Here is a 13,618-nt window from a genome sequence, read left to right as displayed (position 1 = left end):
GGTTAGGAACGAGGGTCGCTCAGAGAGGTGTGGCTTATATTTATATCGCAACGGTGCTGGAGTAGACTGGCGTGGATGGTTGTCGTATATGTTATGATACCCCTTTGAATATGCTTTGATTGGATGTTGTCATATATCTTGAACTTGAATGCAATTGGATCTGCGAACACTCCACTGGATGTCAGAAATCATGCAGTGGTCCTCGTGATATCAAGAGTTTTGTTTGAGGCGATATTATCACATGCCAGTAAGCCCGCAAACTCGGAGACATGCCGACGGTCAGACTGAGGATGAAGGGCGGACTGCGGGCGCCCGGGGTGAGTGATGGACAGGGGGTTCCTTAGGTGAACTCTCCGAGGCACTGGCATGTGAAGTGCGAACTACTCAGGCGTTGCTCTCGGGGGCGATTTCAACGATTGTTCGCCGCGCGGGGGAGAGTTCGGGCTTGTTCTAGGGCCGATTGGGGATTTTGTGGGCGAAACTGGGGCTTAGGCGGGCGTGACACCACCCGCAGCGTTGAGGGGAGACAGCGCCCTAGTATCTCCTCGGTGGAGAGAACAGCGAGCCTGTTGGGGCTCTTCAGTTGTCAGCCACAGCCACTGCCTGGTCGCTCAGGATCAGATGATGTTTCCTAGACAGAGAGAGGTATATTTCTCTTTCATGCCCTATTAGCAGATGTCGAGGCTACTCCAATCATTACTAGCACTGCCAGTAAATCCGGGGCTTCGTTACTGAGGTTCACTGGCAAAGTGGCGTGCAGCCCAAGTTCAGCGTCTACTGCTCTCATAATAGGTACCTAGTACGTTAACCTTATTAGTTAAAGAGAGTCAATTTGTGGGCACCAGTCAGGAGCAGCATATTATCATCTCTGCCCTTACAGTCTCGTCTCGTCAGCGCTCATCCACCCGTCGGTGCCGAGGTTCATTATCACCATCCATCATCGATTAATCAATCAGTCAGTCAGTCACCTGCACTTCTGCCTTCTGCGCAGCTGCGGCCAAAGCGGCTTTGACGGTACTTCAGACAAACACCTCGCACTGACCGGCCGACCGACCTGAGAACATCCATCCATCGAAACAATTCCCTGTAGCTCGGCCAGGTGATCGATCCCTTTGTCTTCCTTCAAAAGCCGTTCCATCTTCATCATCCCCATCTTTTACATCTGCTACTACTCGCCTCGCAGACCCTCACAATCCTTTCCCGCCGTCCGAAGATGCCTGGTCCTCGTGTTATTGTTGTTGGTGGTGGCCGTAAGATTACACCCCCGTGTGCTGTGTTGTCTGGACACATCTGACCGCAATGCAGTGTCCGGTCTCAGCGCCGCCCATACCATATACCTCAATGGAGGCAGTGTGCTTCTCCTGGACAAGAACAGTCAGTGCCCATCAATCCTACCCCTTGCGGTAGATCCTGACCGCGTCCACAGATTTCTTCGGAGGAAACTCCACCAAGGCCACATCTGGCATCAACGGTGCCTTAACCCGAACCCAAGTCGACCTCGGGATTGGCGACAGCGTGAAAGCGTTCTACGAGGATACTCTCAAATCAGCCCGTGACAAGGCGAGACCGGATCTGATCCGAGTGCTCACATACCAGTCCGCAGCCGCGGTCGAGTGGTTACAGGATGTCTTCAACCTCGACCTGACCCTTGTTTCGCGTCTGGGGTATGTGCGCTTTGCAACTAGTATGAGGAAGAGTAGCTAACAGGAGTATGTAGTGGCCATTCCTTCCCCCGAACCCACAGAGGACACGATGCCAAATTCCCGGGTATGGCAATTACATACGCGCTTATGCAAAGATTAGAAGAGCTCTGCGAATCCGACCCGGACCGGGTTCAGGTCATCAAGAAGGCCAAAGTCACCTCCGTGAATCACGATGGCAACCTCGTCACTGGTGTCACATACGAATATGACGGTGAAAAACACTCCGTTGATGGTGTTGTTATTCTCGCCACTGGTGGTTATGCGGCAGACTTTGGACCAAACTCGCTCCTCAAGAAATGGCGGCCGGATACCTTCGATCTGTCATCGACCAACGGCACTCACGCCACTGGCGATGGACACAAGATGCTGATGGCCATCGGTGCGAATGATATCGACATGGACAAGGTTCAAGTGCATCCTACCGGTCTGGTTGATCCCAAGGATCCCCATTCAAAATGGAAGTTCTTGGCTGCCGAGGCCCTCCGGGGCGAAGGAGGGATCCTTCTCAACAGCGACGGGCAGCGATTCTGTGACGATTTGGGCCACCGTGATTACGTGTCTGGCAAGATGTGGGAAGAAAAGGAGAAAGGAAAGTGGCCCATCCGACTGGTGCTGAACTCCAAGGCGTCCAACATCCTGGATTTCCACACCCGACACTATTCAGGACGTGGTCTGATGAAGAAGATGACCGGGCGAGAGCTGGCGAAAGAGATCGGCTGCGGCGAGGAAGCTCTCGACAAACAGTTCAAGGAGTACAACGCCATTGCCGAGGGGAAGAAGAAGGACCCCTGGGGCAAGAAGTATTTCCACAACTTGCCCATGGACATCAATGACACCTTCCATGTGGCCCTGATGGAGCCCGTCCTGCACTTTACCATGGGTGGCATGGAGATCAACGACAAGGCCCAAGTGCTCAACAAGGAGCATAAGCCGTTCGAGGCTCTGTTTGCATGTGGTGAACTTGCAGGTGGTGTCCACGGTGCCAATCGGCTCGGTGGTTCGTCGCTTCTCGGCTGTGTGGTGTATGGTCGTGTGGCGGGTGCATCGGCGTCTCAGTACCTCTTGAACAAACTCACGGCTGCAGGCGGTACTGGAGCGTCCCAGCGTCTCGGCCAAATCTCGCTCCACATCGATCCCAACAGCCCCGGGAAGATCTCCGTCGAATGGGGCAGTGGAGGTGCCGGAGATTCTGGAGGATCGGCTGGTACCGAAACGACCTCCCAGCAGGCTCAGAAGAGTGCTGCTCCCGTCATGGATGGCAACAAGAGCCAGGATCCTGGCAAGAAGAAGGACCACAATGATCTAAGCTCCTTCAAAGTGCCGGAGAAAGAGTTCAGTTTGGAGGAAGTGGCCAAACACAACAAAAAGGATGACCTGTGGATCGCCGTCAAGGGGGTGGTGATGGATGTCACGAACTGGCTGGACGAGCACCCCGGCGGCCCTCAAGCCCTGTTCAGCCATATGGGCAAAGACGCTACTGAAGGTAAGAGTGATCTTCTACCATGAACACCGCAAGCTAGACTAACATATGCGCAGAATTCGAGATGCTTCACGACGACGAGGTGATTCCCAAATATGCGGCCGATATTGTGATCGGCCGTGTCAAGGGTCAGGAGGTGCGACTAGAATACTAGTACTAGGGTCAAACGCGTATAGTGTTTGTGGGATTTGGGATTTGGGATTTGGGATTAGGGAAGAAGCATGGAGTCGATCGATCAGGGTATCATAAGCAGATTGAAGAGTCTGGAATAGTATTGAATCGAATACAAATCCATCCATCTCAATCTGTGATGAATTGGTCTTTTTGTAATATCTTGCTTGGTGACCGGATTCAAATGACGCTTCTTTTGGTGACCGAAAGCGGCGCTCCATTGAACTTCAACTTCAACTTCAAGTTCGTATTGACTCAGTCGCCCGCCTCACTTCAACATCGCTTGCGCCCGCATTTTCTTCTTCTCACTCCTGTTTTACGATTGCTGCATATTCCACATCCTGTATCGAAGCTTGCAAGAGTCGACAGTCTGTTGAGACGGAGATTGTCTTTGCGCAGAGGTAAGGAGCATTGTCTGCCTTCTGCCCGCTTCGTTCCCGTGCGACCACAATTGTGCCCAGGCTGTGTTTCCAGCACTGAGGGCTGTCGGCCTGCACAATGCTGAGACGAAGCCCACCTGTTGACTCCCCGTATTCAAGCATGGCGGAGCTCGGGTGTTAGGGACGGGCGCAAGTCGCTTTGGGACTGCCGTCTTCTTTCTCGGCGCGACCGTGGTGTGGCTAGACCATGGCCACGATTCAGAAGCAATTGCTGACCAAAACAGTAAATAGGACGAAACCTCCTTTCTAATTCTCTCCAGTCTTTCCACTCAATCCGTGGCTCGCTCGACGGCCGTTCGCGTCAATCACCGAACCCTTACATCCCCTCCTTCAATATGGACCGACGAGAAATCCTCTCAAAAGGCTCTGCCTTACAAAAGGCCGTCGCGGGAAAAGAACCGTCCGAGAACATTATAACTATTCTACGCGACCTTAAGGCGAACGTCCGACCGAGCGAAGAGCTGCTACGTGCCACTGGGATCGGCAAAATCGTGAACAAAGTCAAAGGCGTGCCAAACATCGACCCGCAAGTCGCACAGCTCGCCTCGGAAATCATCAGCCGATGGAGACATGTGGTGAACGAACAGAAGCTGGCCAGCGGGACTTCAACCCCGGTAGGGGCGAGATCGAATGGGACGAGTTCACCGGCACCCAAAGCAGCCACTCCCACCCCCAAAGCCAGCAGCCCGGGCGTCGCACCGGACAAGAGGAATTGGAAAGTGGACAAAGTGCCGCGCGACGACCTCACCAACGACTCGGCCCGGAACAACTGTATAGGCCTGATGTACGACGGGCTGTGTTTAGGATCGGACCTGCCGATGAAGCAGATCCTAGAACTCGCGAAGCAGATTGAATCCGCCGCTCTGAACCTGCCGGATGCAAAAGGGTCGTCGAACTCGCCCGTGTACAAGGACAAGATCCGCTCTCTGTACCAAAACCTTAAGAACAAATCCAATCCCGGTCTGCGCGGGAGAATTTTGAGCGGAGAGGTGACGGCGGTGCGGTTCGTCAGCATGACCCACGAAGAGATGAAGTCCAAACAGCAGCGGGAAGAGGAGATCAAGATCGCCAAGGAGAACATGAACAACGCCATGGTCGCGCAAGAGGAGAAGAGCGTCAGTACGAGTCTCGAGTGCGGCAAATGCCACCAGAAGAAAGTCAGCTACTCGCAGGCACAGACGAGAAGTGCTGATGAACCGATGACCACGTTCTGCGAGTGCTTGAATTGCGGGAATCGGTGGAAGTTTTCTTGAAAAGGAAGACCATTCTGGCAGCAATTGAGTTGCCTTGGGAATGATTGGTTTCTATCCCATCCGTCCTGCTTGCATGGTCGACATCTTATCCTGTCGTTTTGGGGCAAGGAGCTTGCTTGCCAGTGGTCTGGTTGCACCAGTCTTGGGCCTGGGATTGGAGGACTCCATGGTACCAGTCAAGTCTTGCATTATTCACAATTCAAAAAGAGAATCAGGCGCATGATACAGGATCGGCATCCAGCTTTCGTCGACCACCGAATATCGCCCCAGGGGACTCAATGTTGCTGCTGAAAGGAAGGCCGGGGACGAAGACGGGATGAAGACGAACCCTTCTTTCACATCCATCCTTGGTGGACTTGGTATGGATGCCAGTGGAGTTACTTGGTTGAAACAGCGAAAACGTCGAGGCTGGCAGTCCTCTCGGTGAAGAGCAGAAGCGTGCATTGCTATGACTATTGCTATTCCTACCACTATTACCCGAGTTGATCAGATGATTTGGGCATTTGTCTACTATCAAAATTACAATGAGATATGATCCCACTTGACCTCCGCCGGGCCCCTTGTTCTTCATGTTATATTACAGATCCGGGCTAGGCTACGGAGAACTATGGTCTCCTGGTCTGATGCCGTGCTGTCTCACCGTAGTCACCACGTATACCAAAATGGGTTTCCTCCGTTGAGACTGATGCTGAGTTTAATGCTGATAAGGCTGTAATGTATGTACCTTGGGCCTTTCAGATGAAGGTCAAGCATTGACCACGGTTCCTGGGCTGGATGCCGGGTAGGAACCAGGCGATCTGCTGGTAGTGTTGAGTGACATACGATACAGTCTATCAGAATAGAAGTCTTGATCGAAAGACAACAAAAACCTCGATGTAGAAAAATATACTTTTCTTCGCTGTCAGGGGAACCCTTGGGAGAGCCGCGCCCAACCTAGTCCCGTAATCAGGGGCAAGGCTGACATGGTTTGCAAATTCAACCCCAAATAAAGCGCTGGCTTGTCATGTCCAAATACTCACCTCATGTCAAGCGGTTCAGGAGAATGTTCTGGGTATCGTGAGGGAGTGGCCAGTCAACGACTCCATATATCAAATCACCACCGAATTATAATATACGTCAATACATCACAGCCTTGACTCCCCAGAAACTCCTGAGATTCTTGTCGCCAGAGCTCTTCCAACGACTCGACCGGAAAAGATACAACCTCCCAAAAAGGTCCCTTCGAGAGAAGCATAGCCATGCATCCCGCCGCCACCAAACCCGGCAGCCTCACCGGCAGCATAAAGACCTGGGAATGGTTGATTATTGACATGCATGACATTGCCCTCCAGATTCGTCTGCAATCCGCCCAGACTCTTGCGGGTCAGCAAGTTCATGCGGACAGCGATCAACGGGCCGGCCGCGGGATCGAGGATCTTATGCGGCTTCGCGGTACGGAACCGTTCGGGCCAATACTGCCTCGTGTTGGCGATCAGCATGGCCTGCGCATCTTTCGAGTACTTGTTGTCCATCTGCATATCGCGCGCCAGGATCTCTGCATGGATGGCATCGTATTCGAGCACAGGCCCACCCCTTTCGCGCGCCAGACGATTCATGCCCTCGACCAACGCAGGTAAATCGTCCTCAACGACAAAGTCCTCGCCGTGCTTCAAGAAATCCTGCACCGCATACGTGCCGTTGCGGGAGAAGTACCGCTGCAAGAGGGTTTGGAGGTAGCTTTTGCCCGTGATGTCCGGGTTCTGCTCGGAGCCGGACAGGGCGAACTCACGGCTGACGATGTGCCGGTTCAGCACGAACCACGAGTAATCGTGGCCGGTGGCACAGATGTGCTTGAGCGTCGCGAGCGTGTCGCATCCGGGATAGAGGAACGGGGGCAGCCGGTGGCCCGTCGCGTCCAGCCAGAGCGACGACGGACCGGGGATCACGCGGATTCCGTGCGCAGGCCAGATCGAGTTCCAGTTCCTCAGGCCCTCCGTGTAGTGCCACATGCGGTCCATGTTGGTCAGGCGCGCCCCGGCCGTCGACGCGATGTCCAGCATCCGTCCGTCCACGTGCGCCGGCACCCCGACCACAAACGACGCGGGGATCTTGGGCCCGAGCCGTGTCGTCGGCCAGTTGCGCTTCACCGCGTCGATGTTCCCGCCGATCCCGCCCGTCGCGATTACCACTGCTCGCCCGCGCAGCGAGAAGGAGTCGATGCTCGTCCGTGACGACGCCATCCCGCGTGCTAGATCCGTCGGTTCGAGGATCTGGCCGCGCACCCCGATCGCCGCGCCGGAGGTTTCGTCTAGAATCAGCTCGTCGACGCGGTGGCGATAGTGGAACGTGACTAGGGGCTGTCGGGCTTGGTGTTGCTGGTTCGCCTCTCTGGTACCTATCGATGTCGATGTTGATGCTGCTTGAACAACAGGCTCGGCAAAGGCCTTCACGATCTCCGGCCCCGTTCCCCATGTCAGATGGAAGCGTGGAACCGAGTTGCCGTGCCCGTCGGCCCGGCCGGCGCCCTTCTCGGCCCAGCCGACTGTCAAAAACTTGACGCCCATGTCGTTCAGGTAGCGTTCCATCTTGTGGGTCGCGAAGTCAACGAATGCTTCGGCCCACTGGTGCGCCCAGTAGTCTTGATCGTCGACTTTCCCTGGATCCTGGTCTTTGTTTTTGTTTCCGTCTTCGTCCGTCGACGAATCCGACTCTGAGATGGCCTTGCCTGAGTCGGCATCTGATGAGAATTCTGGCTGCTTTTGGCCCGGTACCCGGTCAAACTGTGCCGTGTTCATCCAGTCCGCCAGCGCCAGCGCATGACTGTCTCGGACCCCATACCGACGTTGCATGGAGGAGTTGACGCAGAAGATGCCCCCGAGTGACCAGAACGCTTGACCGCCTAGGTTGTGTTCGTTTTCCTGGTCGACTATCGTCACCGGGATGTTCTGGCGAGTCAACTCGTAAGCGGCGACGAGGCCCGCCAGACCAGCGCCGATAATGATCACCGGTTCAGACATCTGGTCGGGCATTGTCACTTCTGGTGTCCCGGGGTGGCTTGTCCCTTTCACTTCTGTCTAGCCTGCTTTAAACCTTGGTAGACGTTTCTCCCAAAGTTTCTCCTCCCAAGGTTTCTCCCAAGGTTTCTCCCAAGGTTTCTCCCAAGGTTTCTCCCAAAGGTTTCCCAAAGTTTCTCCCTCGAGGGAGAGTAAAGCGGGGGGACGGCTAAGATATCCCCAACCCTGTCGGTTGTGAGGGAACCCGAGACTGGCCCGAGGAGAGTTGAGGTGTTCGATACGGTATTATACCTTCGGTAGTTGCCTGATGTAGCCTACCCTCTGTCACTTACTAAGAAGTAGGTCTTGTGGAGAACTTGGTACAGGACTTCTGCTGCCCGGGCCGAATCATCCGGGGTCTTTCGAGCATATGTTATGTCAGAGGCCTGAACCGGTATCCTCCTCGATAAGAGCACGCAGAGTAGACATGGGAGGATGAATTGGAAGGCGGCCTACTCTCAAAGCTGTAAGAGATCTATCTACCAGGAGAAGAGAAATGTTTGATGCCTTGCTTCCGTCCATCTGCCGGTGGGTGACGCGGCATGAGAACGAGATATGTACGGTGGAGCGTGTATCGTGCAGCATATCTACGGTGGGGTGTACATTGTGTGACTGCAAAAGTATACGGTGAAGTTTCTCGGCCTGCAGTGGCTCTCCTTCAAGTTGAGCTCCGAGGCTCCTCTAAGGTATCCAGGTCTGCATCAAGTCTTTGCTTCGTCTCCAACGTTCTTACTTCCTGCCATCAAGGTAATCACGGCTTGGATCTCAATCTTCGTGTCAGTTAACTAACTGTCCAACCCATACTAGTACATCATCACGGTCATGGTGTGCTCAGTCGACGTCCTAAGTGACAGCAGACCGTCGATCCTCCAATCAACCTTCCTCTGCCGTACCGCCTTTGCCTTTGCTTTTGCTGTCGAGCCGTCTCCGATCAGCGGCACTGCATGGCAGGATTACAGCCCTGAGGTCAGGCGGACGTACTCTCCAATATGCCTTCTGTAGGACCGGACGTTCTCTTACCCGCCTGCGATCTGGACTGGTCTTGTTGCGGACCTCCTAGCTCTCTCGTACACAATGGACGGGTATGAAGTCGGCAACTGAGCTCACCGACTAGCTCTTCGAGGTAGGTGAATTCGCCAAAACATTAAATTGAGTTCACATCAGGTCTCCAACTTCCCGACCCATCTTGCCTGATGCCTCGGGCATTTCGGCAAAATCGGAGATGATTGGATGCTGGATAGCTTTTTCGATCGAATTGCCGTTCTGCAAGATAAGGGATGACAAGGTTCAAGCAGTGCGGTGACTATGCCCGGTGCTCCCGCTTGCTTCTGACCCGGTAAGGCTTTCAACCGGTCGACACCGACACATCGAAGCTGTCTTTGGCTTCGACCATTTGTATTGACTTTGAGACCCCGCCAACGTACTCGGTGCCAGACAATACATAAACCGAGGCGATGGGGTGCATACTGACCACGCTGTCTCTGTCAAAAGCACAAGCTCTTTCATTCTGGTTGCTTTTGGAGTAACCCTATCTGCTGCCCTGTCAGAACCATGAACCTCTCGACGTCTTGGACCAAGAAGACGACCATCACAAGGACGAGGACTGGCTGTTATACTTGCCGTCAACGGCGCGTCAAGGTATGAATCTGTGCGGGGGCCATCTACAGATGGTCTATCGACAATGATGAACCGGCTGCGCCGGTCAATTGTACTGATGTCTGGATACCAGTGCGATCAAGCCAAGCCAAACTGCAAAGCATGTCTGCGTCTTGGTATTCAGTGTGAAGGATACGCCACCCGCTTAAGATTTACAGAGCCCGTCAAGTCTGGCGTGGTCGGCAGCGACGGCCGCGACACAGGTGATAACAATGGCGGTCGCCGCCGTACTGATCGCGGCCAGACTGTCTCGGTGCTCGAGTGGAGGCCCGTCTACGTTCCAGCATTGTTGGAGACGTCCAAAGCAGGCAGTGTCCCAGACTCAGATCCGCCGTCGCACCCAGACGGCCGCTACGTACCGACAGTAATGACTACGAGGATCATAAAAACCAATCTTCCCACACCGAGCGATAGCACCTCTCCCTGCTCATCAGGCGGTAACAAATCCAAGACTGGACCTGGAGTAGAGCAGGCTATGGGAGTCGATGGATCTCTCTTTACTCAGCGCCTTCCCTTGGTTGCTGATGACCGTCTCGCCTCAATGTACAGCATCGCTAAGCTTTGCGAGAGCACCGTTTCTGCTACGGTGGTCTCTGAAAGGTAGCCTTCCGACACGGACGCCTTTTACCTTCGTCATTGGCGATTCGCCGTCCTCGACTTCGTCACATGTGTTCTGGGGTCTTGGAACAAGTGTCCTTACCGCTATCGAGACATGGATTTTCAGAGGCACAATTGAAAACTATTGACGACGGATATGGAAGCATTCTTGAGAGGCAACAAGCGAGGCTCAACCAATGACACTCTGAACTTGACATCTTCGGGTTGCCTTACGAGACATTCGTCCCTTACCCATCTCCCCCACATGCTCACGCCATCGATGCCGTTGACCACCCCATATAACCTCTCAAATTCCATACGCATGGCATGGCCACGAAAAATGCATACTACTGCATCGCCCAGCTTCCGAGTCCGGAGTCGGTATGGCACGGGACGGCCGGGCCGGGTGGTCGAGATGGGAGTGTCCCATCCCAAGGTGCTTCTCGGCCGCACAATACCGACGAAGACCTTTCCGGTGGTGGACGGCCATGGGAAGGCCTGATGTTACGGATCACAGCGAGCCTCGAGCCGGCCAGCTGGGTCCCCAAGAACACGTTCGACGTCGGCTTTACCTCGATTCTGATTCTCGGCACGGCATGGAGTCCTGATTTTGGTCATGCTGTCCCCTTGTACGCATCATTACCGTCTCAACAGCAGCAATCTTGCAATCTCGTCTCTCCACAAAATCATATTGTTTCAGTGCTGAGCATATTATATACAGCAAGATGGCTCCCTCTTACTACCGATTTTCATATCTCGTCAATCTTCTCCTCTCTATCCGTCCGTTTTCATCTTCAGCAACCCCATTTCCTAAATAACTTGACCTGGATCCACCTCCCCAATCTGACAATCTTCTTGTCCAAGCGAGTAAAATAATCCGCGGCAGTGAACACCAGCAGCGTCATGGAGATATAGCCGGGGATGTACGCGAGCGGCGAGTCGCCCAGATATTTGGCACGCATCGGGTCGGCGAACCCGATATAAAAGGCCCAGGTCAACGGCGGGTGCAGCGCGTAGATGCCAAAACTCAAGTCACCGACGTACTGGCTGAAGCCGCACATCAACGGCCGCTGCAAGAACGGCAACGAGTCGAGAGCCAGCAGCAGACAGAAGGCGCCCATGGACAGGTAAAAATAATACTCGGCACCGTCGGTGTACCAGATCGGGATGAAGCTTTTCAAGAATTGCCACGGAAACTGGCCCCAGACACCGAGGTCCGTGCCGTCGGGCTGGCCGAGCAGGAAGATGCCCAGCAGGAAGAGAAGCATATAGCCGATGTTCTTAAGGATGCGTGGTAGGCGTCCTGATTGGTGGTGGTTCCTTTTCCTGTTGTTGTCCTCCTTGCGGTTGACAAGACTCCAGTTCCCGCTCCAATTACGCCAGCTCCACTTCCGTAGCGAGCCTGTGCGTGTGTGAGGAGCAGCAGCAGCAAGTCCGGCAGATTCGACAGGCGCGTGCGAGGTGGGTAGAGGTGGAAGTGGTGCACCGGGCCGTCGCACACGGTCCGGGTTTCTGAGCAGAGACAAGTCGGCGACGAACATGCCGTAGAGGAATTCGGCGACGTAGACGGTATTCCACAGGTAACACAGCACAATGATGAGCCAGGTCAGGCCCATGCGCCACGGCGTGCGCAGCTTGCACACGGCAGCACAGAAGCCGAAGAGGATCATGCTGCCGCGGAACTCGACGGGGATGGTCCACAGGGCGCCCTCGTAGTTGCTGTTCTGCGTTCCCTCGTGGTACCAGCCGCGCACGTCGCCGAGCGGGTTGATGAAGAAGATGGTGTTCCACAGCCAGTCGCGGACCTGGCCGAAGAAGGTCGGCACCCACAGGCCGCGCCCGTTGTACAGGTGCAGCCGCACCAGGACGAAGGCGAACATGGTCGCCACCACGCTCGACGCATACAGCCGCATGTACCGCCGGAACGTGGCCGACGCCAGACTGTCCAGCATGCCGCTCGACTGGCGCGTGCGCATGTGCTTCAGCAGGCCGTAGCTCAACACGTAGCCCGAGATGACGAAGAACAGGGCCACCATGCCAGGGCCGGCGAAGAGGACGGAGACGAACGGCTGTCGCCGCCACGACGGGTCATACGTGTTGAAGCAGTGGTATTGGAACACAATCCACGCCGCGTATCCGCGCAGAGCGTCCAGCCAGGCGGTGGGATATGGTTCCTTTTTCAGCCGCAGCCCGCCCGGCTGGCAGAAGCGAGGCAGGGCTACGATACACCATGACTTGACGAGCGAGCCGTATGTCTTGTATTGTTTCCATTTCGGCATGAGGCGAGACCGTGGTCGCTCTTGTTCTTGTTCCCCTTGCAGGGGTCGGTTCTGTTTCTCCACATCGAGGATATCGTCCAGCTCCGAGTCGGAGTCGGGGTCGGACAGGTCGCCATCTTCGGCTATCGTGGCCAAATGCTTCTCGTCCAGCTCTTGCTCATGGAGCGGAAGATCTTCATGTTCAAACGAGTCGTGCCGGTCGACATTGTTGTACTCGTCCCCAACGTCTGGCCGGTGGGAACTCCCGGCTTCCCCAATGCGAGTATATTCGGCCATGGCTCGTACCCAGAGACACTGTCTATGCCGGTCTTGGCTGGTAGTTCTGCATTACCCAGCCTCAGTTGTTTTTACAGCAGAATGAAGCCGGGCGTAGAGCAGGGTGCTGAGCAGTACGCTGAAACACAAAATAAGAAGGGTCTGAGCAATAAGTAGCCATGGCGAGGAAGGGCTCGTATAAGTCCAATGCCGGAGGCGTCTTGCCCACCCCTTACCAAGCCCTCGTCCTGCTCGCGTTAAACTGGAAGGGGGCGTGCAATCTCATGTCATGAAGAGCGCGCAATCTTCCGAGAAATGCCAACCAGTCTTCAACGACCTTTACAAAAGTCCGTGCTGGGTGTACTTTAGCAGGACCCATCCCGTGAATGACGGGACTATGACATTTAGCTCGTGGGGTTGGAGAGACACTGGAACCGCAACGACCCAATCATTCTCCGTGAGAACGAGGAAAGCCTGGGGTGACTCAAGAGTGGGTAAAGCGCGGCCTCGATCAACCCACCTCATCATGAAAAGCAGGCGCGATTGAGAAAGCTCTCCATTGACGATTGCATGATATCGAGAATGCTGTCGCTGATGTTAGCTTTCGGCAAGATAGTTAGTTTCAACGCGAAGAGGAGGGAGAGGGTGGCATTGGTGCGAACTAGCACGTCGAAAACACGCTATTGAATCAGTTGGACTCCTTGATCGCCCCGATGCCCCTTTTGGGATTTGCGAGTATGTGAGTATGTGAG

General features: G+C 54.7%; 4 protein-coding genes across 4 annotated transcripts; 2 read left to right on the top strand and 2 right to left on the bottom strand.

Annotated features, from left to right (window-relative positions):
- Nucleotides 1-1,213: 1,213 nt before the first annotated feature.
- Nucleotides 1,214-3,337, top strand: A1O1_05573 (uncharacterized protein; the record flags this gene model as incomplete). Its single annotated transcript, XM_007726458.1, has 5 exons — nucleotides 1,214-1,250; nucleotides 1,306-1,374; nucleotides 1,427-1,664; nucleotides 1,718-3,186; nucleotides 3,240-3,337. 5 exons carry the CDS (start codon nucleotides 1,214-1,216, stop codon nucleotides 3,335-3,337), a joined length of 1,911 nt encoding a protein of 636 aa, XP_007724648.1.
- A 792-nt stretch (nucleotides 3,338-4,129) lies between these two features.
- On the top strand, nucleotides 4,130-5,047 carry A1O1_05572 (transcription elongation factor S-II; the record flags this gene model as incomplete). Its single annotated transcript, XM_007726457.1, has 1 exon — nucleotides 4,130-5,047. The coding sequence occupies one exon, from the start codon at nucleotides 4,130-4,132 to the stop codon at nucleotides 5,045-5,047; it is 918 nt and encodes a 305-aa protein (XP_007724647.1).
- Nucleotides 5,048-6,171: 1,124 nt separating this feature from the next.
- On the bottom strand, nucleotides 6,172-8,055 carry A1O1_05571 (uncharacterized protein; the record flags this gene model as incomplete). Its single annotated transcript, XM_007726456.1, has 1 exon — nucleotides 6,172-8,055. One exon carries the CDS (start codon nucleotides 8,053-8,055, stop codon nucleotides 6,172-6,174), a length of 1,884 nt encoding a protein of 627 aa, XP_007724646.1.
- A 3,071-nt stretch (nucleotides 8,056-11,126) lies between these two features.
- A1O1_05570 (uncharacterized protein) lies at nucleotides 11,127-12,887 on the bottom strand (the record flags this gene model as incomplete). Its single annotated transcript, XM_007726455.1, has 1 exon — nucleotides 11,127-12,887. The coding sequence occupies one exon, from the start codon at nucleotides 12,885-12,887 to the stop codon at nucleotides 11,127-11,129; it is 1,761 nt and encodes a 586-aa protein (XP_007724645.1).
- Nucleotides 12,888-13,618: the final 731 nt, after the last annotated feature.

Source organism: Capronia coronata (assembly GCF_000585585.1).
Source record: "Capronia coronata CBS 617.96 chromosome Unknown acBCG-supercont1.4, whole genome shotgun sequence".
Classification (NCBI taxonomy): domain Eukaryota; kingdom Fungi; phylum Ascomycota; class Eurotiomycetes; order Chaetothyriales; family Herpotrichiellaceae; genus Capronia; species Capronia coronata.
Note: the sequence above shows the minus strand (reverse complement) of the source record. Positions and strands in the feature narration are given on the sequence as shown.